This window comes from Astyanax mexicanus, chromosome 11, assembly GCF_023375975.1.
Source record: "Astyanax mexicanus isolate ESR-SI-001 chromosome 11, AstMex3_surface, whole genome shotgun sequence".
Classification (NCBI taxonomy): Eukaryota; Metazoa; Chordata; class Actinopteri; order Characiformes; family Acestrorhamphidae; genus Astyanax; species Astyanax mexicanus.
Genome location: NC_064418.1, coordinates 37,024,720 through 37,050,594, shown reverse-complemented (window position 1 = coordinate 37,050,594; position 25,875 = coordinate 37,024,720). Strand labels below are relative to the sequence as shown.

General features: G+C 39.2%; 1 protein-coding gene across 7 annotated transcripts in view; it reads left to right on the top strand.

Annotated features, from left to right (window-relative positions):
* pard3bb (par-3 family cell polarity regulator beta b) overlaps positions 1-25,875 on the top strand; it is a 367,820-nt gene that overhangs the window by 19,452 nt on the left and 322,493 nt on the right. For all 7 annotated transcript variants that reach the window (XM_022680248.2, XM_022680245.2, XM_022680244.2 and 4 more), the window contains exon 3: positions 909-1,010. In XM_022680248.2, coding sequence (XP_022535969.2) covers positions 909-1,010 — 102 coding nt within the window. The remainder of the gene's footprint in view (positions 1-908; positions 1,011-25,875) is intronic.

The window sequence follows — 25,875 nt, the reverse complement described above, 5'->3', positions numbered from 1 at the left end:
GAGGCCAGCCCACTGCTCCATAGACCCTCAGAGACGCTGAGCGTCCGATGGGCGGGACAAAGCCCAGCGTTTATCCAATGACTCGTCTCGTTTTGTCGCGCGCTTTGCTCCGCTCAGCGTCCGCACTGTTTAAAGCAGCGCTGTGAAGCTGCGGGAATGAGTGAGAGGAAAGCCGCGGTGTTACCAGTGATAAGAAGCTGATTCTGAACTAAGTTCAGCGTGTTGTAGCGCATATTTAATCAGTGACATGTACACACAACAGTATATATTTAATCACTTATTTTTTTACATTTTAGGGGAAGCTGAGCTTCCCTTGCAGTCTTAGAGCAATCGCCACTGGTGTAGAGATCAGTGTATTTGTACCAAACTGTCACCATATACATGCTATTCACTGCTATTAGGGTAAATACAGTATTTTCACAAGTGCATGAGAAAAATATAGCTGTAATCTATTGGTTTAGTTAGTGGAGTATTTGTATGGTAACTGTAGTCATCTCTGTCCCCTACCTGCCACTCCTCCCTCCTCTTTTTAACATGTTTCTCACCCTCTTTCTGCTGTGTGTTTAAAGAGACAGACTTGTTAAGCGTTTTTTTTTATCTCTCTTTATTCCTTTTCTCTCAATGTTCTCACATTTAAATTTAAAATGACACATTTCTTAGATACTCTGGTTGTAACATCTTATTTTCTACAAGTTTCTGTGTTTTTAAAACAAATACAGTTTTAAAAAAGTCTTTTTGAAAGACTTTTGCTTTTGATTTGTGATGTTGGATGGCGTGGGAACAGCCTTGCAGAAGTGTTTGTAAAGGGCTGATAAGGCTAAGGCTGTGGTTAGGGTTAGTGCTGGTGTGTAGTAAGTATTGTGTGCTCTGGCTGATGAGAATGTCAATTCTGTCTGTGTGTTGTGCAGGAGGGGGACTTCCTGGTGAGAACCCACCATGTGGAGTACTGTGATGGGGGAATTCTGGATCCTGATGATGTGCTCTCTGACCTGGTGGAAGATAAAGACAAGGTAAGGCTAATCTAAACCTGATGAATGGTGTTATTGAGGTTTGGGCTCAGTGTGTTTTTAAGCATGGCCTGCGACTCTTTGGAGACCCATTCATTGTTGCAGTGAATCCGTATTGATGGATTATAGATTTTAACTCCAATTCAGTAGTGTATAGTAAAGTAGTAAAGACCAGTGCTTGTCAAAGCTCATCCCTCAAAGACTTGGGTGCTCCATATTTCACTTTGCTCTTGGGGTAGGATCAGAAATGTGGGTTGTTTTAAGGAGCCTATGCATTGTTTTTCTGACAACTACTGGTGGTGGCAACAATTCTTTCCAGTTGCAGTTAAAAATTATTGACCCCAATACAAATGAGGTTTATTAACAAAATTTACAACTTTCAGCTCTTTAAAGTAAACCAATCAAAAAGAAAAATGTAATTCATATGCTTTCTCTAAATGTAGAACAAAATGCTGATTTTATTTTGATGCTGAAATTATTCAAACAAAAAGGTACTATTCATGACCTGCTGCAGATGCAAAGCCCGACACCAGCTACTGGCAGCATTATTGAAAAATCTTGGCCCAATTTTCATTGGCAGTGGTTTTCAGTTTATTATTATTTTTAGCTTAGCAAAATTTGTCTATGGGGCTACTGTGATGATGATGATTTGTTTGAAACAAGCCTTGGTTGACTATGCTTACAGCTGCATCTTTAGGAACATTCAGTGCCTTCGCTGTATTTTTCTTTTTTGTGCAAGATTAAGATCTATTCTTTTTTTTTTTTTTTTTTTTTACCTTTTAAACGTTTTGATTACTCTATGAACTTTTGATTTTCATACACTTACACTGATGCAAAAATCCATTTAATAGTACTCAACTTCAGGGCATTATTTTTCAATGAAAATACCTCTTTTAGGTTCTAGTAACCCTTTACCTGAAGTGCATATAATGTGCTCTTTAAAGCACCTCTTTTTGGTGTGGATGTAGTTTATGAAGTTGATTCTTTACATTTACATTGAGTCTTTACATTTTGTGAAGGGTCATTTGAATAATTTAAGAAAGTTACAGCCCAGAGGAATGTTTAAAGTTTAAATTGTCTTTGGCTGGTTTAATTGTAGTGTATGGTTTAAAAGAATAAAAATATGGTTAAGCAATAACACCTAAATATGGTTCTTCAGTTTTTACCTAGCTAGATGCTCTTTTGGTACTGTATAGAACCCCCCTTACTCAGTAGCTGGAAAGTATGCAGCTTCCTCTAAGCACATCAGCAGCCAGCAGCACCAGAGTTAAGCGATTCCACATTAGCATTTTCTTCCCTGCACAACAATAATATATGGCCAGAGCCTCAGAAAGACGTTATGACTTCATAGCGTCTGGGGTGATGTGCTCAGGTGTGATAGTGGAGAAATGCAGCACATTGGGAATTGGCTGTGGTTAAAAAAAAAAAATGGTTAAAAAAAAAATGTTCCACGACATTTGAGACAGTCCATGTGTATAGTCATTTTTTGGAAATATAGCATACCTTTTGCTCGGGAATTCAGTTTCATATGGAAATTTGAACCTTTCCAAATGCTGATGTAGGCCCCAGTCATTTCTTTCTTTCTTTTTTTTTTTTTTTAATAAATGGAAAAGGAAAAAAAAAAAAAACCTCTGGCCATCTGAACCACCCTCCCTCATCCTCCTCTGCAATGAGTCTCCTGAGTATTATGTTTGTCCTTTCTCTCTGTATCTGCTGTTGTTGTATACTGAACTGTGTGGTCACTCCTAACTCGATAACACAAAAGGGCATTTTCCTCCTAATTGAATTCCCGTAGACTTCAGATGGCCGATCAGATGCAACGCTTTTGATTTCCTCACACTAATTAATAGACATGAAGGAAACTGTGTGTGTGTGTGTGTGTGTGTGTGTGTGTGTATGCTTGTGTTTGCCTCTAGGAGTGAGCATTGCTAGGATATTGCCTCATAAGCACAAAGTGTGTGTGTCTGTGTGTGTTCGTTCTTCACAGAGTTTAACCACAGGGAATGGAGCCCCTCACAGAACAATAACCGTACATATGAAAGAAGGAAAGGGAAATTTTCATAATTTAAAGATTACAGTTACAGCTATTAACTTCTAACTATAAGGCACTCATGCTTTTTATTGAACACACGAATTATATTTCTTTGTTGCTTGATTTAGTCTCTGCAAGTACATAATTGCTCATATACTGTACACACTCACACACACACACACACACACACACACTCACACACTCACACACACACTCACACACACACTCACTCACATACTCACACACAGTCTATTGTGCTTGGATTGTGTGTGAGCAGGAATTAGCTCATAAATCCAGGGTGGGATGTGGAATGCGCTTTCTCTGCGGCGATGTTGCTATGGTGACAACTTTCCCAAATGTCACAGCCAACATTAGTGCTTCCTGTTGATCCAAGAATTCATCACTCTCTACTTGTGTAAATTTGTTTTTTTATGAAGACAGGAGAGTGAATTTTCAGTAGTCCCTTTATACTTTTGCGATATATATAAAAAAACAGGCTTTATTTTCACACACCCCATGATGGTTGTTTTTTTTTTTTTATCAGGATTGCAGTCTTCAGCTTCAGTCTCTGTGTGCAGATGACGACTGAAGCCTCAGCTCACGATGGAAACACCTCCTGATTGGAGGTAGAAACGAGCTGTGTTGAGGCCTGTGGTGCATGCTGAAGTGTAGTTATTTTTGTGAGTGATTAGAACATCCAGTTGTTGCCTATGAGCTTCACTGTTTTGTAATGCAACTGAATATTTGTCCAATTAATAGGCCAATAGACCAGTCACGATACAGCCATTTGAGTTATTTCATACAGTGTATTAAAGCCATGTATTGGCAGGATACTGTGGTTCTGATTCAATACATTACAATATATATATATATAATGTGTTTTTGAAAATGTAGGAAGTATTGCAAAACAAAATATCATTATACAATTATTACAATATCTATCGTTTTTCTTATACCCTTACTGGAAAAAGACAAATGTAATAAATGAATACTCATAATAATTAAAAGTTTATTACTCTTTAATGATTTAGGCCATTTGAACAACTGTTGACCAATAGATTCAGCAACATTACACTGTAAGGTTTTTAAATAAATTATAATTACATTTACCAAAACAATTTTTCATTTAGGTACTTTCAAATTAAGATATAGAATTATTACACCTTAAGGAAATGTATGCTTAATTTTAGTGTCTGTACTGTAATTTGGAAGAAAAACACGTGTTAAAATATCACATTCACACTGATATATAATAAGAATGAATTTTCAAATTTATTTCAAAACCCTGTAGAGTGGATTTTTTTTTATTCAAGTTCTTTCATTTACTTGAAATACATTCTGAAATGTACGGTGAATTTTAATTCTAATTTAAGTTCATTTTGCTCAGCCCTGCTAGAAAAGTACAGCTCGTCATATTTAGGCACAGCTCAGTGTGCTCCAGTCCGAGGGAGATGAAAGGGGATCTTTTCTCTCTACTGCCCTCTAGAGCTGAGACGTGATACAAAATAGCAGCTCCATCACTCTTGACCATTTCCTACCCAGAAAACTGTGCTGAGTAAAAGAAAGGAGGATAAAACTTCTTTATAGATTTTTCCCAGCACTTTTTTTTCCTATTCAGTATTTACAATTTTTCATTTCTTCTGGTCTTTCAGAAAGAGCCCCAAAGCTGTGTATTAAAGGTTACGGCATAATGGAAGGGAAGGGAAAATGGAGTAATGTGTTTGAATAATATTGATGTGTGTGCAGAAGGTTAATTAAAACCTCCAGTCATTCATCATGGGACGAGGGCAGGTTGGCGGACCGACCGGGCCTTGAATCAATCACCCAGTCTCGGCTCACTGTACTGCTAATACACAGCCTCTGCCCTCACACACACTTACTCACTCAATCTCTCTCTCTTTCTCTCTCTCTCTCTCGATCACTCTTTGTCTCGAATGTCTCTCTGCCACACAGTGCAGTGGCTCAACACTGTGCTTTCTAAGGCATCTCTGTTGCTATGCTGCCCAGTGTTGGACATCTAGTCCAAGTCCAAGGTGGTTGAACTTGCATAACTTTAAGGCTAGAGCAGTTTATCAGTTTGTCACATTTTTCTCAGTTTGGCCCGGAATGTATTTGCTGTGTGGTGATTTGTTGCCTGGTGTAAGAGATGTATTGTGTTTTCATCTTCCTTGACAGTCTGCGTCTCACTTTGTCTTGACGTGTTACAGTGGGGCAGCCACTGGCCTTGACTGTCTGCCTCAGACTGCATATGAACTGGTTGTGCCCAAACCAGAAGCTTCATTTCCTCACTGTGTGCTTCCCTGTGACTGATAGATTTTCCTTTTTTTTATCAATTTTGTTTAACTTTGTGTAAGGGAAGCAGTTTTTTTCACTGATTAGTCCATCTCTACTCTATTTATTGTCTGATGTATTGTATTGAGTACTGTGTGGAGATCATTTAATTTATAGAACTCAAAATAATATATACTAAATACTATGGCTTTTTGCCTAAGCAGCTAGAAAGTGGTAAAGTAAAGATTTGCACTTGCTGAGAGAATTATAAAGTTGCTTTTAGGCAACTTTTGGAATTAAGCTGATATTGAGTATAATAAAAAAATAAATTATATTGTGAACAAGTTTCAAAGCTTATCATTCACTCCCCAATCCATATAGTACATATTGTCGCTGTCCAATGAAAAACAAGTATCTCCATTTTTGACGTTTTTTTGTTTACCACATAATTTGAACATACAAACTGTCCCTTACACTGTGCCAAAATTTCTTAATGAAGTGACCCATAGAAATACTTAAAAATGACCTGAAAAACATTTTTTTTCTTCCATTGAAAGTTTTTTTTCTTCTCTTCTGTAAAGTTGCTGTTTTGGAGATACTTGTATTTAATTGGACAGCAACGATATAAGGACACTACGCTTCATAAACAGCTGAGTTAGTAGAAAGCCTTCCCTGGACAGTAGAGACAGGTACTCCAACAAAAGCAGGATAAGCTCTTTATTAATATCATTGATTTTGAAAGAATCACTTAATGAGCAAGTGTCTCAGTACTTCTTTCCATATTGTGTATTTAATTGGCCACCAGGAGTTTGACCCCTGTGTGTGTCTCCAGAAGCAGAACCTCTACTGCCATCAGTAGATTCATGATTTCCTGCTGTAACACCCCAGATTGAACTCCTCGTGGCCTCAGGTGATTAGGTGTTGAGTTGAGTCGAGTCAGGTATGTTAAAGTAGGGCAGGCAGAGAATGGGAGCCACTTATTAAATGCATTTGTTTTTCTTGGTGTTCACTGTTAGTGTATGGATTTGAGCTGTGACTTGAATAATAAACGTGTGAAAGATTTGCACTTTGCTGCTGCATTATTCTGGAGTTAAATCTGCGTTCATAAGTTCTTAAGTTGTCAGTGGGAGATTGGTTAGAGTACATAAGGTAGAATTGGACAATTGTACTTTGCTTTTTTATTATTATTGTGAAAAATTGCTTAATGGTACACTTTTCTGAGCGTGTTTTAGATGTGTTCAGACAAATATGCATGCAAACTTTTGACAATCCTCAGTGCAGGTCAGATGTTTGGTAAAACCTACTTTAATTGCTGATCGCATGTTACTAGTCTGGGTCATTTTTACTATTTGAATATTTTTTTGTGTAAAACTAGCAGAATATAGACATTTTAATAACACTAACCAGTTACCCCTTTCCTTAATATACTACAATAAGTATTTTAGGGATGATTTGAGGTTTTGATTACCAAAATAAGGACACAAATGAACATTGTCTAGGGTTGTCAAAAATGATAAGGCATTGGTTGGGTAATATAATGCTGTCTGTAAAAAATTGAACTGAACTATGAAATGATTGCACTGTGCCTTAAACAGTCAATATGTAAGAACCATACATATTGCGTTTGATTTTCATATTTCACTGTAAATTTTTGGTTGATCAGTTTTTATAGCTAATGCTGTTTTAATAATAAATGCCTGGATCAACCCCCAAACCTGATCAGGTCAGATTGGGACATCACTATTAGCTAGGATAGAGCAATAGTGCAGCAATATATAGGCAGCTTTGGTATACTTCTTTAAAAAGTATGCCTGCTCAACGAATTAAACATTTGTTTTGGATGCGCTCCTGAGAATGAATCTGAGTACAGTATGTTCAGAACAAAGAAATTCGTAGGAGCGCAGCTTCTTTTGCATACACTTGGCCGTGGGCAGAACCACTGAGCACGGCATTTGAGCGAGTGTGTGTGTCGTCCTGATGATAGAACATGGAGAAAAAGCTCAGACATTTGGAGGGATTAGAATGTCGGCTGGTACTTCATCTGGAGTGCTTGCTAGAAATTAAACACTCAATACTACTACAAATCAGCTCTCTCTAGGACTGCGGGAGTGAGTGAGGGGGTGAGTGACTCAGTGTGAGCGTGTGAGAGAGTGAGAGAGGGCTGTTTAGTCAGGATAACTACCCTACCCCACTGTTTTAGCACCTTCAACAGCAGCTTTTGTGTCTGGGATTTATTCTTTGAAACTGATTACAATGAGGCCTCTTTAAAATCGCATTTAATGCTTATTAAATAGGTTAATCAAGATTAATTAACTGTCATTCTTTGCTCTCAGCAGTCTCCCTCTCTATCTTGCTCTCTTTCTCTCACTCACTCTCTCGCTCACTCTCTCCCCCTCTCTTTTTCTCTCTGTGGTGCCAGGGTCGAGTAGTTTGTGCTCTGTATATGCTGTGGTACTGAGTGCAGTTTGATTTGATTACTGAGCTCATCCAATTGCCATTAACCCCCAGCAGGCCCACCGGCCCATTGGCTGAGATGGTGCGTGAGCTGATGAATATTCAGCAGGAGCTGATGGATGAATATAATGGGTCACGAGCAGGCAGGTTTGATGGCTCCTCAGACTCGTCTCCGCGGGGGCCCAGCCCGGCCTGCCGTGCCGCTGGATGAGAGGCCATCTTGTCCAGTCAATTAGCGCTGATCTCCCTCCCCGAGCGAGTGGGCCGCCGGCAGCCGTTCTGGCAGGGTTCGGCCTCGACCATAAATCGAAAGATTCCTAAAAAGCAATCAGCTGTGACCGTCCTTAACCATCTTGGGAAGGCAGCAAAGAAATTGCCATTAAAGGAATCATGACCCACGAGCTGGGGTGTGTGTGGTCCCTCGGTTTTAATTTATGGCCTCTTGGAGATGTTCCGGATGGATATTGACTGCCCTCCTTGTGCTCTGCTGCTCCATGTTGTTGTTATTGTTCTGTGGCTTTAATTTATCATCAGCTGAAGCGAAACTGACATGAGCGATTTTGGAATGGGGGCGATAGCAAGCGAGAGTTTACTCCGGGTTTGAACTCCGATAATGGAGCTGGTATGGCGCGGTCACGGTCCAGCGGCCGAGGGAATGAGCGAGGACCCTCTGTTGCTTTCTTACTCTCTCTCTCGTGCTCTCTCTCTCTCTCTCTTTTCTCTCTCTCTGAGAGAGGGAGTCAGGTGGATGGAAGTGTGGCTTCAGTGAGCAGTTTGATATATGTATGTATGTGTGTATGTGTGTGTGTGGCAATGGATATGGTTTTAGGATATCAGACGGGGAAAGACAGGTATGATATGCTCAAGTGAACTGGGGCTTATTTTTCAGGTCAGTGGCCAAAAGTGGTCTGAACTGTGCTCAAATGATGCAAAGTGTCACAAGCAAAAAGCACAAACGACTTTTTCAGGGCAAAACTTATTTATTACGCCTCTGTCTTTGTTTTCTGGCCTGAGTCTAGGAGTTCACAGCATTGGTCCAGGGCTGGAACAGCTCACTACATTCACAGTTCAATAGAAACATCTTGTAAACATCTACATTTACAGTTTTTGTTGACATTGAGGAAGACGAAAAACACTACTTCCATTCTATAATTAACAGAGAAATTCATGGATTTACAGATTTACAGTAATATCTGTGGCATGACTGGCTGTTTGTAAAGTGATTGTGTTTGTCACTGTTTATCCTGAAGGATTGTTTACTGTTCAAGTCTCCCAGAGCAGTATACATTTAAGTAAAGCTAAGCTAAGTAAACAAAAATGTAATTATTAAAAAAAGTGAGTAAAGTGCTTCAGTTTATTTACGGTAAGCTTTGATTCCCAATTTTCTCCAGCACTAAGTCTGGAGCATTAACATTAGCGGCTAATTGCTAGAATGATATTAGCTAGCAGTTCAGCCCTTGTAGCTTGTTTTAACATGGTAAATGCTCAGGCTACAGGCCGATAATACTCACCTCTGAATGGTGAAAAAGCTAGCCCTTAGTGCGATTAGTGGCAAATGCTAATGCTGCTCCAGCAGTGCTGACCGGGGTTAGTAACAGGGTGATAATACTCAACTCTGAACGGCAAAAGAGCTAGCGCTTAGCGGCTAATGCTAATACTGCTACAGCCTCGGTGCTGGAGAAATAAACTGAAACTTATGTATGATGCTGCACTTCAATGGAGTGGCTTCACTGCTCCTTACAACCTGAGGCAATTTTTTCTTTTTTGGGAAAAATAAAAGATTTTAAGTGCGCTTTATAATGATAAAAATACTAAATCAGAACAGTGAAACAAATTCTCTACACATCATATATTTATTTATTTATTTATTTTTGTCAGCACCATGAATGTGAGTGGTAAAAAGTTCCAGGTCAATGACATCAATGCAAAAAAGAGTTATCTATGTGTCTCAATTAGCAAACCACCTGCCGGACATACATAATTACTGGAAGACCTACAGTCCTGCAAGTTAGCTGACTAAGCAATAATGACAAGCTAATTATACACAGTGTTAAGTGTGTCCATGTTCAAATTATGTAGAAATCAAATTATGAATTAATGAATTTGTTTAATTATGTTTGGATCGTGACTATTTACCTTATGTTACAGAATAGCAGCTGATTAAATAAGTAAAAATAAGTAGATACTGCAGCCCTGGATACTTGTAGTAAAGTGTGTTAATTGGTTAGAAGGCTGTTGGAGGGTGTAGTGCCTGGTGGCTGAGTGAGAAAATGTGTGAGGGACAGTTGGCATGTTTGGAGCTGCGCAGGATTCAGCACTCCAGGGGTTCTCTGTAAGCAGAAGTATGAGCTGGCATCAACGTTTGTGTGTGTGTGTGTGTGTATGTGTGTATGTGTATGTGTGTGTGTGTGTGTGTGTGTGTGTGTGTGTGTGTGTGTGTGTGTGTGTGTGTGTACTCTGCCAAACGTCAAGACAGAGGATGGCTTTAGTCTCTCAGGATTCAGCCCAGCACTGATGCTCAGTCCAAATCCTCTCCTCATGCCAAAGCCTTCCTCTCTCCTTTATGTGCACTTCTGAAGATCAATGAAGATTTTAAGCACCGTGGAAGATACTAAGTGAGAAGAAAAGCGTAGGATGGTTGAGTGTGAATTTCATAAAACAATAAACACTCATGTTTTGTTCTTGCATTGTTTTTTTTTTTATGCAAATAACTTATTAATTTTAGTCCAACCATTAAGTAAACTAATAGTTGTAAAATAGTTGTCTAATAAAATTGTCTAAATTATATGTATTATAATTTAATGTGCAAAATGATCTGCCAGTGTAATAAAATACTTAAACATAGATATTTAAAAAAAAAGGGTGTTTCCTTCCTTATTTTATCTTTGCAAATATTTTCAATATCCACACTGAGAAGGAAATGCTTGTTTGAGCACAGCAGCACTTTTATAGGAAGATAGTTCCCTATATATAGCATACCTTGAAGAAGGAAAGAAAACACAGATCCTAAATTATCCACATTATTTTCAGTGTTGTTGTATGAAAGATGCAAACATTATGGAATCTTTATCTAAATAAATATACACAATTTACATATTTGTAATAGAACATTTGCATGTAGATATTGTAGTTTATGAATTAGGTAGTCCACTATATGAAGTAAGGATGTAATTGAGATTAAGCTTAGAACGTGCATGCATTGGTTATGTCAGAGTATTTAGAAAACCCTTGTTTTTTCATCGATGATGCACTAAAAAAACAATAGTGTTTTTCAATAGTTGAGATTGTCTGGCCTGAAAATGTATGTTTGCAATATATAAGAATTTCACTTGCAAACTAAATTCAAAATCAAGTCAAAACAAAGAATTTTCTCATCTGCTCAAAAACAGAGTTCCTCCTCTAGTCAGTCTTTGTCATTACTGTAATGAATCCTGTCCTTTATTTTTTGGAAGGACAGGTTTTAGATGGTGGGCAAACTCAACATTTAATGACCCCTCTGCCTGGGCGGAATCTCCCTGAACGTGTTGGCCTGAAAATTACAGTAATTAAGAAATTAGAAATGTAATTTAACAGAAATGCTTTAGGAGCTCTGGCCCTGGTGCAGGGCTCCACCTCTCCGTGTGTGTGAGCTAATTAGCGAGCATGGCAGCCATCACAGCAAAATGATGCTGATAATTTGTAAGTACCGCTAGTAGTTTTTAGGCTGTTAAGCTGTGTGCAGCTGCGCGTTGGAAAATTCTCGTTTATGTCCTCCTGTTACAGGCCTCCATCTATCTGTCCTGCGTGTAAAATCTACTCTTTAAATAATGCATGCCTTGTGTTAATTGGTGCTAATATAAATTAGGTCATTATTCTTTGTGAAATTGTTCATTGGGTGAAGTTCGTTGGGCGAGAGCTATGGTAATGGTGTTTTGGGGCGACGTGCTCATTTAAAAGTCCAGCTTAGGTTACGGTTTGCCGGCGCGGCTTGTTAGGCTGACTTCTGTTGTCCTTTGCAAAACTAATATAGGATTTATTTTTTTTCCTGTGCTTTTTGCGAGATGGAAGCGCTCATTAAAGTGGCAGCATTAAAAGTTATAAACGTGGATGGATTGTTCCTTTTGTTTCATTTAAAGACTTTTTGAGCATGGGTTGAACTCTTCGGTTGAACCCTCTGAGCTTTATATTGTTTTCTGACATGAAGCACGGCCCCTTTCAGCTTGTGTCGTATAATCACATGTGTTGAAAGTGCTTTTGGCTTTGTTAATGCTTGGCACCTGAGACGAAATACATGGGTCCTGAATGATTCGTCAGGCATGAGGTTTGTTTCCTTGTAGCATGAACAATTACACAAATGGGTGGCAGGGGACAGAAATTGGCCTGGACGAGGCTAATTCATCTAAGAAAAAATACCCCCTCCTCTTTCCTCTTCATTTTGTGCTTTGAACCATAGAACCCACTGCCCAAATGGAGCCTCTCCGTTCAGGTAGGCACAAAAGCGCTTTTTAAAGCAGGGCTCTGAGTTTGATGTGTGGTTGTTATGATAATTGAGGTAATCAGTGCTCATTTGGGAAATGAGGGCTCTGCTAACGCTCCGTCCTTCTGCCTGACCACTGGCGGTGTCTACAGTGGAACGAGTGTGTTTTTCCCCCTTTTCATTTGTCCTGCTCTTTTTGTTCTCCTCTTCTTCTTCTTCTTGTAGTGGCAGTCCTGTAAGGACCGGGCAGTGTTTCATGGATGCACAGTGGCTCTGAGAGGCCGTTCCATCAGGCTGTCAGCCCCCCTCCCCCCCTCTTATCATACCCCACCTACTGAGAGCCATGATGGGGAGGCAGGGAGAAGGGAGGGCTCAGTAATTGGCCCTTTTCATGAGCCACCCCTGAAAATAGACGTGATTCAGGAGTGTGTGTATGTGTGTTTTAGCGTGCGAAGGCGCTGCCTGGTGTTGGCTTGGTTTGTGTTGGGCTACACTCGTTGATTTTTTTGCGGCAGAAAAGCAGCACAGATGAGGCTGAGAGCTGTAATGAAAAGTATCACAGCAGTTATGGAGAATGCCACATAATTCCCGTCATTTCGTCAGGCTGCACTCTGCAGACGGAGACCTGAGTGCGGTCTCACATAATAGTTATAGACAATATGCCCTCTTTCTTTCTCCTGCTTTCTGATATGTTCTTGTTTCATAAGGCTGAATTTCTCCTTATGGAGTGACCCAGTGAGCACAATGGACTTTTATTTAAAAAGATGAGCAGTCAGTGTACAGTCTGTATATGATACTTGAGAAAAAGAGGATTCATATAATGCTGGAAGAATGGCTAACTATCACTGAATTGATGTGTTTATGATGATTGTTAATAGTAGAAAAATTATAGGATAAAGGATAAATCATTAAAACCATTTAGCTTACAGCATTTAAACATCAGGACATGTGAAAATCAACTGAAAAGTATTGAGAAATATACCTAAACACACACAAAAAGTATATGTATAGTTTGTAAAATATAATTTATAGAAATACAATTTTATATGACGAAAAAGCCAATATTTATTTCTATATGAAATGTGCTGTTTTGCTGCCAGTTCAATCTTTATTCTTTATCCTCATGTGACTAGGAAATGTTTTTTTTCTTCTTTTTTTTAACTGTGGATTTTGGTTTCGCAGCACATTAGTCGTATTCATTGACAGACTGGGGGTTTCCTGTTTCCCTTTGTTGAGTGCATTCAAACCTGGTGAATATTTTGGATCAGAGAGTTGGACTTTGTCGCTGAAGGCTTTGAGAGAACACTTGCTAAATGGTTAGATTCTGGCAGCCTTGTGCTTATTTTGGACGCAGCAGTGTGTCTCACTTAAACCACGTCGGCTTCTTCTGGCTTGGCTGGATTGAATAGAGTTGCAGAGGAAAATTAGCTGGTCGCTACAGGCCGTGCTGTATAATAGCTCAGCATTTCAATAGTTCCGCTGTTGTGCTGGATGAACCGTGCCTAACCCTGCTGTTGATTCAGTCTTGCCTGAATTAAACAGTCTGCAGAAGCCAGATAATGTTGCTGTGTCTTTTTAGTTTTTACTTAAGAAACAACATTGTTCTAGAAACTGAAGTGATTTGCCCTCAGTGTTGTCCTCGGCGGAGCTGCGGATTACTGCAGCAGCATTCCCGCAGTCTTTATGACTGAGAGAGCAGCTATAAAAATCTATATGTTTCCTGTCATTCCTTTGTATGTGCCATATTTGCTGTATTATGTTCCAAATGATTAATTGTGGCATGTTATCAGTCAAACACAATGGAGCAGATGACCCCCCCCCCCCCCCTTCCCTCCCACTCTAGCAGATTCGGCAAATGCTGCTGAGGGGGGTATGACACTCCTCCATCTGATCACAGCACTTTTAAATCATGTTGCTCATTAAAGGCTAATGGAGGAAGATGTGACGGGCTTGGAGATGAGGTGAATGGAACGTGAACTCTCAGCCAGTTTATCAGACTGGGGCTGTAAAGTGGGATTTTAAATGGGCGGGAAAAACGTGCGTCATACCACCACATGACGGCACGTCCTCCTAAATCTTCCAGAATGCTTCACCTCGCATGATGACTTGTTGTGCCAGAGAGAATGGCTATAGGTGCATTTTAGATTAGATTGTAATGTTCCATTACTTTGATTGCTTACATGCCAGCACCTGGTGCAACAACAATAAAAGAAAGAGAGAAAATTGTATTAAATGGTCGTTTTAATTCATTGCGCTAATTTATGGCGCTGTTGTGTCTTTCATTTGCCATGGGCAAGGCTTTTGTAATTGCTTTCCAGAGAATCTTGAGGCAGTGAGGTGGAATAATGCTCAAACCTAATCTAATTCTGCACAGATTTTAATGTTACACAGTCACTTACATGTTAGCGAAGCGCACTCGGCCATCTGTTTAGCTCATGGATTGTTGCTTTACTGTAGAGGTTTGAGCTGCGTCCAAAAGTATAGGCATATTAGAGGTAGGCTTAAATGCTGCTGGCCAAGAAGTGTTAAAAAGACCTGAGAAATCTCTGACACTCCAATGCTATATTAATGAAGTCCTGCAACCAGTAACCCTACATTTTCAGAACACACTTTTTTTTTTTTTTTTTTTACAAATGTATAGATTTTACAATTCAGCACTAAAAAAAGAAAAATAAGTAAAACAAGCAGATACGAATATAAAAGATAAACCATCTAATTCACTGTCGCACCAAAAAAGTAGAAAAAAGTACAAGGTGTGTGTCTGATATCGGATAATGAGATAAAAGCAAGTCTGTAAGGGTTCATTTGATAGTATCCCACCCCACAACTGTAGCTGCTTTAGCTTTTTTTTTTTTATTTATTTTTTTTTTAACCATTGCAGTAGTCTGTTCAAGAAAGACAATGTAATACACACAATAGAATTACAGCCATGTTCCATGTTTTTGGTGATTAAACCAGTTAAATATTAGAGTTTTTTTTAGCTGCTGTTAGGCCAGCAAGAATTAGTTCTTTTTTGAGCTATTCTGGTGCTATTCAAACAGGACAATGGTTGTCCACATGCTGCTGTTGTTTCAAGAGCTTGCCTCGTCATGTTATAGACCGACCTATCCCTGGTTTAAAATATGTGGGATGCTGTTTGACACATACTTTGATAATGAGTGAATGTGTGTATAGATACAGTTCTGTGCAACATTTATCTCAGATATAAGAGTGTTTTTGCTTGATAAGTGCTTTTGCTATTATTTGAACAGATGGAAATAAATAGAAATACATTTAAAAGTGACAGAAAAAAGAGTTTATTTCCAGGTTTCCTCTGGATGCCCCCAGCCAGCGCCTCTCAGTGGATGTGTTCAGTTCCATCAGCAGCTCACCTGTTTTAACACATTTAAGCATGGATTTACCAAACCAGCTGTTATGATGAAATACAATATCATCAATAATTAATGCTAGACTCCCATGTGGAAAGCTTTGAGGATGTTTTAATGAACACAACAATGATGTCTCAATCATTTTTTAATTAATATTTGTATGTATTCTAATATTAGGGATTTACTGAGCTATTAAACACTTACTGTTCAGAGAAGAATCTGTTTTTTTTTTAATCATAATTTCCACAGGTCCCTAAAATTTGTGTGCATTTTCTTTATTCTTTTATTAACATTAACAGTATGAGACTCAGTGGACTATGCCATACTAAACCCATTAATTTAGACACCGCCTCTTTTTCTCCTTCACTAATGCCTAGAATAATCTTGAATCACATTTCTGTTAAGTGCAGTAGGCAGGGCTCTATATAATACGCATGACCCAGAAGGAGTGCGCCGGGTTAATTGGCTGAGTGTATGAAATGTTAAAGTGAGGTTCTTAATGATCTTTCACTCTCAATTAAACAGAAAAGCAGCACCTGGGACCAGGCGGTCGGCTCTAGTTAAGCAGCAGCGCCATTGTTATTATTTCTGTTTCCCACTAACTCTGTCCGATTAATTAATTATCTGAATGGTTGCACTTGATTAGATGGTGGCCCATCAAAATTGCCAGCTTAAATTATCTCCGTGTCTGGGTGAGCGACGCTCCTCTGCTTGGTATAATCACTGTTCCCTTCTCACAACTCTGAAGGAATTTCGACATAATGGTGAATAATATTAGATTTTTATCGATGTTCTGAAGTATTTTTTCGCGTGTGTAAAGCGGTGGGGTGTTTAGCTGTAATGAAATGAACGCTCTGAGTTAACCCAGTACATTGTTCAGATACAGCATTTCAAGTATGTGCAGCTTAAAGAGACAAGCTAATTCAGAGTCCTTATGTAGAAGAAACAAATCAAGGCTTTTGAGGGCAGAGGTTACATGGCTGTTGCCAGCTGTATAAGTCTGGAAAGCTTGAGATTTACATACATTGACATGGTAATTTCACACAGGCAGCCCTATAGTCTGAGCCCATGCAGATGGATGAGCCATGATAACAGGGCTTTCTAATTGCATAACCCAGATGGATGGCCTCTAAAGCCCTGCTACATAATTTCTGTCATTCACCTTGAGGAGGACGTGATTCCCTTTTGGTTCATGGAAACGTGTTGCTGCAGACTTAAGACCCTTTTGAATTATTCTGTCCTTTATCTTTGGGAAGCTGGTTATTAAACAGCGTTGATGTTGGGCCCACCTTTTATGTGCTGATGTGTATATTGTCACTGTCCAATGAGAAACATGCATCTCTGAAGCAGCATCTTTACCTAAAGTTTATCTAATAAGTGCCATCAACCTGTCACTAACTACTCAACTCAGTGAATAATCCAGCTCAGAAAAACAGTAGCATTGCCAGTTCAGTTCAGCGCACTTTAAATTCTTTAATTTTATGAAAAATGCCAGTGCGCCTTATAATCCAGTGTCCTAGCTCTTTCGTTGTATAGAAGTGAGTGTTATTGGCCTGGATCCTGCTGATAACCCCAGCAAGCACTACTGAAGCAGCATAGTTGCTAACCGCACTAAGCAGTAGCTCTTTCACTGTTCAGAGGTGGGTATATCGGACTGCATCCTGCACATTTACTGAGTTAAAACAAGCTATGTGGGACAAACTTTTAGGTAATATTGCCTTGACTTTCTGGAACACTCAGGTTTCCACAGTGTAATGCTGTCTGGCAGCATTAGCTGCTAACCACTAGCGCTAGTGTTTAGCTGGTAAAGCTAATGTTCCAGCCTTAGCACTGAAGAAATTTGGGAATCTGAACTTACTGTAAATAAATGGAAATGCTTTACTCAAATAAACAGTTTAAAAAAAAAGTCTGTGTAGACTGACATTCGGAGCTTGTTTCACTTTGAATACTTTTGTTTACTTAACTTAGTTAACCTAAGCCCCCACTACCACCCAGCGGTGAGAGCTGCTGAATTCAAAGGAAAACATGGTTCCTTACTAGTGTCGCATGATGTGCCTTATAATCCACTTCGCCTTTTGTATGAAAACACCTTATAGCATAGAGAGGTGAGAATGGTTAGAGCTTCTAAGAAGGTTCAGAAGGTACATTTGAGTAAAGGAAGCTAAACATTAACTCCAGTCATAGCAAATAGTAGCCCATTACATTTGCAGACACACTTCATAATTCAGGCCTGCTAACTTGCACACAGGCCTGTGCACACACGCACAAGCACAAACTAACAGTCTAATGTTTTCACTTCATTACGCTTGATCAACACTGTAATTAAAAGACTCACCTCACGGCTATAGCACCAGAGCAAACCACCAAAGGATCACGATCATTACCTTCTGTTAGCTTTCCCAGGGACTGGCTGAGCTATTAGTCACCCTTAAAGCAAAGGCCCCAGCCAATGTAAAACTTCAGCTGAGCTGCTGTGATTAATAGGGGGAGTCTGTGTTGTAGGCAAAATGGAAAGTCATACTAGTGGTGAAATTAAAAGCAGGCTAGGCTTACATACTCGTAAACACATTTAATAACTGAGGAGCTACTGAGGAGAACAAGTGCTCTTAAATTAGGGCCAGGAAACAACAGCATTAAAAAATAAATTTCTGTGTAATTCAATTGTTTATCGTGTCACAATGACTACAATGCAAATATAACCCATTTTTTTGTTTGTTATGCTGATAATGGTGGAATGGAATAACTCATCCATGAATAGATAGAAAAAGGATTTTTTTTTTCCACGTCCTGTAAAACAGAAAGCTATATTTCTTAGAAATGGAGCAATCAGTGTTTTTGGGACTAATATGGATTGTTGCCAATACCTATTGATGGCTGGGTTGGATACCATATTTCGCCTTTCCAAGCAGCCTCAATACATTATCGCGCAGGGCGTCTATAATCGACTTCATTGTCTCTTAAGATAATGCCGTTATACAAAGCAAAGTAAAACACACACTGTTAATCAGGGTCTTCTGTCCTGCAGCAGCTCCATACTATCTGCAGCTTCTTGTGAAGCAAAGGAGCCCCTACAGTGATCCTCACCCACAGCTGCTGTTATCACTTACTCCTAGATATGATTTGATCAACTCATAGGATTGGCTAATTAGAGAAACATATACAGATACATAGCAAGTCAATTTCTCAATCTCTGCTTGTAGCTCTGATACAATTGTTGGTATAGAAGTCCTGACTCTGTCCAGTGGTCTATACAACCCGATTGGTGAGCATGTTCTCTAGAGTCAAAGCTAATTCTTAGACATAATTTGAATTCTTAGACGTAGATCCACGTGTTAAGATATTAAAGAGATGGTAGAGTTTGTTTGGTTAGGGATGTGGTTGTTGGAAAATGATAGTTGGTAAGTGTGTGTGTGTGTGTGTGTGTGTGTGTGTGTGTATATGTGTGTGCGTTTGCGTTTTCTCTCTGTGGACCACAGTGGTGAACAGCTGGGTCGTGCTGAGAGGCAAATGGGAGTCGAGTTTGGCTCACCATGGCAACAGTGACTGCGTTGGAAGAAAGAAAGATGGCAGGGTGAGGAGGCCCACTTCACTAATGACGGTGAAGAAGACAGATCATAATTACTCTGTCTCTCCGCTTCTGTTGTTTTTCTTAATCACTCTTGGCAGTTAACGCAGTTTTATTGAGATTCATTTACCGCACGTCTCGGGCGGTCTGTGGTCTTCAGCAAGTCTTAAGGAATTAAGTTCTCAGAGAAACTATACAGGCATTAGACACCCTACACTCCTCCACCAAGCAATTTCCATTCTCCAGATATAGACATATGCTCCACACTCATTCTCCCTGGATCACCGGATGATGCCACAGCCAAATCGATAACAAGTTTTTGTTGGGCCCCACCCGCACCCATCCATTTACAGCCGTGCGCTTTGCTCCGCAGCCATTATTATTGCTTCTCCCCACTCTTAATCTCAGCTGAAGTGTTTCTCAGCCCTGTAACTACATTTCTTTCTCTCCACACACACACACACACACACACACACACACGCCGCTGGCGGCTGGCTTTGATAGAGAGCAGCATAGGAAGAGAGGAGGCTCACAAGGAGGTGTGACCTTGCCTCCCCCTGGAGATAGGAAGAGAGCGAAAGAGAAGAACGGAAACAAAATAAGAGCTGAATCCGAGTCTTAACTACCCAGAGGGATTTTAAGAAGATATTAAACATCTGAATAATACATACGGAATACATATGAAAGGATATTGAAATAGATGTGCTATTAAGGCAGTTTCCAGGCAACATGGACCGCTGGAGGAGAGAGATGAGAACTGAAGTGGACTCCGCTTATGGAAGACTCTGCCTCACTGAAATATTAATCCAGGATGCCAAAGCTGGCTTGCCCTGCTGTTGACTGTGATTTTGCTTACCTCCCGTGATCCTCATCCCAAAACACATTCACATATTCTAATTGCCGTATTAAAAACTTTTAATCGCTGTAACTCATAAGCGCCTTTTGGGGAATATTAGTCTCCTTCAGCTTGTATTTATTCATGGGATGTTGGATGCGTTGTAAATTGCATTTATTGCTATCCATGTAATATTGGGAGTGTATGGTTTGAGATGGTGTTCTCTCCCCACGATCCACATATTTCTTTCAACAGAAATGTGTGAATAGAGCAAATATAGTGGTTGGTAGTGCAGTGGAGAACACCACTACCTGCCAGTAAATTTGGACTCCTAACACTATGATGGCCCAGAATTACCTTGTAAGTCGCTCTGAAAATGAGCATCAGATAAATGCTCTAAATGAAAAAGAAATGAAAAATGTGGACCATTTGAGGGACCCTGTGGGCTGATGTGGGAATTGCTGTGGTAAAAAATTTACATGGCATCTATCTTTGTTGTAGACAAGTGTTTTCTGTAATTCTTTCTCTGATTGGAGGTTGTTTTGTCTTAAGCCTTCAAGGAAATGGTTTGGCAAAAAAAATATCTCATGTGCACAATACACTATTTTTCTCTTGCTCAACCTATAAATAGTCAGTCCAGACATGTTTTGCCTTTCTAAATTTAGCTCTGCTTAGCGCGTAATGCTAATGCTGCTCCAGCAGTGCTAGCCAGGGTTACAGTTCGATAATACTCACTTCTGAACGGCGAAAGAGCTAGCACTTAGCGCAGGTAACGGTTAATGCTTATACTGTTCCAATGCTCCTTACAACCTGAATGGTTAAACATAAATCACAGTGGATTATAAGGTGAACTGAATATTTTTGGGAAAATTAAAGGATTTTAAGTGCGCCAAATACCGTCTACCATCTTTTGGTGTAAATGGGACTTTGCTGTCCACTCTCATATACAGTCTATAATTTGCTTCAGTAAACCGTGCTGTAAATCAGATTTTTAGCAGAGCAACTCCCTTTAGGAGACTTTGGTGGTAGTTATTGATGCTGCTGGTCAATTTTTGGTCGGGGGCCTGTCTTGGGATTTCACAGCCACTTAAACAGCTTATGGGTTATCTGCTCCTCCATGCAGGTCTCTACCTCAGCTTAGCTCTCCTCTGACAGCTGAATTGAAGGAACAGCTGGGAGGCTAATGTGACCATAGGGAAAGTGTCACTTGCCTGATTGGTCAGATGCTATAAAGTTTAACATCAAACCTGTCAACTTTTCTGTTAAATGGGTCAGTAAATGCTACTGCTCTAATGAACATGTTCACAGTATCTTGTGGTAAGGAGGTCTGGGTTATCGGGATCAATTTATAGACTGCACATATGTTTGTTGGGCCCCTTCTAGATGTACCTTTTGTTGGACAAAGAAGTGAGTGGGACATCACAGCAGGTGACATGAAGGCTGTACAGCCCCATGATGGGAGCTGGTCTTTTTGTAGAAGGCCATAGCCTGCCTGTGAAAGACAGCTCTAATGTTGTTTTTAATACTGTGGTTATTACTGTTATGTTGCAGTGTGATTTAGGCCAAGTACCTGTTTCAGGTGGCAGTGCTGTCATCCTACATAATCCAACCTCAAAACCAAAGCAAAGATGTATGTGTCTGAGTGTCAAACTTGATGTTACTTGATGTTTCTGTTAATATCTTTGTAATAATAGGGCACATAAATACATCTCAAACATTTCCTGAAGCTACAGAGTCTGCCCTTTTGATTTCAGGTTACTGTGAGATTGAGATATGAGGCTATAAAAAGGGTTTGTGAAATACTTCCTCTGCCTGTTGTCTTGTCTAGCTACTGGATTTGTATATCCATCATCTGCCTCTTATCCTGGCCTCTGCCTTTTCCACTTTAGCTGCCCCTTTGTGGCGCCCCATTTAAACACAGAGTGAAGAGAAACTGATTTTCCACTTTCTAAAAACTACATTTATTATCAGCAGTGTGGCATTACTCTGTACCAAAAAAGATTCATCCACATGGGTAAAGATATGTTTTCTCAAGACTCTTCACACGGTACTCTAGGTCACACCGGGCCTCATTATATTGTTCTGAGCATTTTGATATAAAGCATGCAGGTATATAAATATAGTGTATGCTAAAACATCAGAAAATGCAAGCTGAGGCATATTCTATTTCAACATCTTAATCAAAAGCATAAGCCACAGTGATAAGAAATGTTTCTGGAAAATCTTTGCCTTACCTTAAATGTCTGTGTAAATAGAGACAGTTTATGTTTATTATTACGTTATGTTAGTATTGTTTTTCTTTATCCTGTTATGATATAATTGTTTAAATATCTGAACCTTAAAATTCAAAATGCCTCACAAATACTGATATTTTTAAGAACTTTTTGTCTTGTGTCCACATGGACATGAACATGAAGTGTTTGGTCACTGAATATTGATCTTTTTGAAAAACAGCAATTCTGTATGCTTGTGGAAGAGGGGAATTAAAGAGGATCTGCTGTGTGAAATGGACTTGGATATAGTGAAACATGATAACGAGTACAAACTTTTGTCAAATAGCCCACCTTCATGCTGCCCTCAGCATTCTATAATACAGCACTTTTAGCCGATGCTCCTAATAGGCTTGCAGTGCTAGCGATAGGGGCATAGCCTTGCTCATGTAAAGAAATTCACACATTTTTTTCTTGTAATACTGAACTATAACCTTTTCACGGTACAGTTAGAAAGTTTCTGACACTGTTACTTAAAACAAGTGTGTTTTTTTCGTGGGAGGTGCCACCTAGTGGCTCAAGCATATTTCCATTGGGCCACTTTGTAACAAATACAAAAGTCCACACACAGGGCAGATTGTCGGATTCTGGGCTTGTTTGGGTTAGTGGTTCATTATTGCTGAATTAAGGAATTCTATAGAAAAACACAGGATTGTTAAGTTCTAAATCACTTTTCTGTGCTCAGTTTTCAAAAAACGTTAGGACTAATGCTAATCTGTTTTATCAGTTTTTTTTTGTGGAAACAAACACTCAAATGGTGAAAAAAAACTGATTTTATTGGAGTTATGGCATTTTACTGGCAAGTTGTCTTTCCTTAGCTTTAAAACTGCTCATATTTAAACCAAATGTACAAGTCTCAAAACAAGCGCTACCGGATAGTGCTGTGCGATGTGACTATAAATATCTTGGGAACGATAGAAAAGTGTCAATCGTGCTACTTACCTTCTATCGTCTCTATCGTTTCTACAGTAATTTCATTAATTATTCATGCAAATATATAAAGTAGGCTCTGATGAAATGTATTGGCATGGTCACTATGCATAAACTTGGTTTATGTAATTGATGATAATGTAATCTTCGCAAAAAAAGCTTCATAATGTGGTTTTGCGACATGCTTTACATTATTATTAAACTCATGAGAGCTGAAAAACGGAGATGCATTGTTCTTTTGAAAAAAATAGCTACTGAATCTACCTCATCTGTTTTCATTTGATACATATAAAGTTGGAAAAAAGTAAGCAATGATAATATTTTGTCATAATTTTCGAAGAATAACTGAAAACATACTAGTGTGGAAAATTATCTGTATTGTTTAACAACAGTATTCCCAATCGTACACCAGTGTATTTTATCATGCATATTCATATTTACCTTAAGTCCCCTTTGAAGCCATCTGATGCACAATGAACCATTGCAAGCATATAGAGCATTGTAGTGGTCTTATGGCGGCACATGTATCCTATTATCCACCCTTTCATAATATATCTAAATATATATTGTGAGACTGTCATGCAGAAATATTTAATTCTAAAGTGCCCATTTCAGTTCCTGGAATTCACATGTATTTGATTTATATTGTGTGCTATTCCACACAGAGTTTAACATCTTACATCTGTATCAGATACTTTAAGAAAAATGTCTTTTCTATGGTTTTAAGACTTTCTGCATTGTGTGTGTGTAATCTCTATCCATGTTGTTGCTTGAGAAAGGCCTCATCCTTTAGGCCTCGGGCTGTTATATTTGTTTTGTTCTGACTCTGGAGTTATGTAGAGCCCTGCCACCCATGAAACACAACATTGCAGCTGACCTCAGAACAGACACCACACACAGCCTGAGATTAGTTCCCAGCAGCTTGTCTGAACCTGAGTTCATTGGAACTGACTTGGATAAACAAAATATTGTTTTGATGTGTTTCTGAAAGTTTTTGCTGTTTTATTATTGAAGTTTTCAGTCATTACTGGAGTAATACTATCTCTGACTCTGGTATTTAAGGGGCACTGAGGGTAAACTTTGTGAATAATGTCTTCTTATGTAGCCTAATCCTATTGATGCCGAGAAATTCTACGCATTAACCTCTAGCCCTCTAGAGGGCATGAAATCATTAAAGTCTAACTTTAGTTAAATTCTTCATCAATAGGCTCGACTGCATTTGCAGAAAGCTAATGGATCCTGTGTCTGCTTGCTGAATGGAGCTGTTTGTCTTTGAGAGGTATTTATTCAGATATCAGCGAGGAGAAATCAGAGGCGAGTCTTGTATCAGTAATGGATAGACTCTTGTCTGGTGAAGAACGCCTCTCACAGTGAAGCTGTTAAGTGGTAATACTCTAGTGTTTGTTTATGTCTGAAGTCCTTGGCTTCCTGATGCCACTGGCCTCCACTTGGCCCCGTCACTTTCAATAACTGCCTGATGTAGATAGTGTTTATGGTCTCAATTCAAGTGAGCTTCACTGAAGCTGTAAATGTGGGCAGTATTTCTGAAGGAATTGCTTAGTAGTTTACTGAAGACTTTACAGTGACGTTTTTAAATTTCTACAAGCTGCTATTTTTTACTTTATTTTATACATAACGAGTTACGAGTGGGCAATATTAATAACTTTCATGATGAATTTAGTTATAGTTCACTAATAGTTTGCATTTATGGTATTACTGATATCAATGAACACTAAACAGCTGCACATATTACCGTATATTCTGGGCTAATAAGTGCATCTGAACTAGTTTTAGAAAGCAAAAAGAATTTGTATATATACAGGCCGTAAATGCCCTCTGATAGTGCTAGACTGAGGAACTCTTAGTGTTCCGGTAATCAGCTAGCGGTTCGTCCCACATAGCTTGTATTAACATGGCAAACAGGCAGACTACAGTCCAATATACTCGCCTCTGAATTACAAAAGAGCTTGCGCTGCTGTTAGCGGCTAATGCTAATGCTGCTGCACACAGCTGTAGTGCTTGGAGATACTTTACTGAAAACTCATGCTTTTAACGCTGTACTTCTGCAGAATGGCTTTATTGCTCTTTAATACCTGACTTTTAGAATTTATACATAAGGTGCTTTGGATTATAAGTCTGTTTTCATATAAGAATGTTTTCATACTGTCTTAAAAACCTCTTCTGTGCACCTGAAACTTTTTTTATATTGTATGTTTGAGTGTTTTTATATTTAGGCTGAGTCAGGTTTATCTTTGTCCTCACTTTACCTCAACTTGGCTCTAAATTAAAGTGTAGTTCAACAGACAGTTGTTTAAACTATTTGCCTGAAAACAAACGGTTCAGTGCTTGTTAGAATGGATTTCTGCCTTCCTGCATAATCTCTGCAGGAACACAACTCCTTACTTTTCCCTCTGTCTTTACAGCTTGTTGTATTATGTCTTATGGACAAGTGAACGATAAGAATGTGATGCCACAAGTTTGCTGCATCAGCTTCCACCAGTATGACAGGTCAAAAACAGTAAATAGATTAATCCTCCTCTGCTCCGTGGCTTATTGGCTTTGTGACAGTGGAGAAATGGATGAGGAACTGGTGAAACGGAACCACTGACAGGCGTTCGGACTCATCCATTGACAGACTGAACTAATCTATGCCTTTCACATGGACTTATAGAGTTTAGATCAGTCAG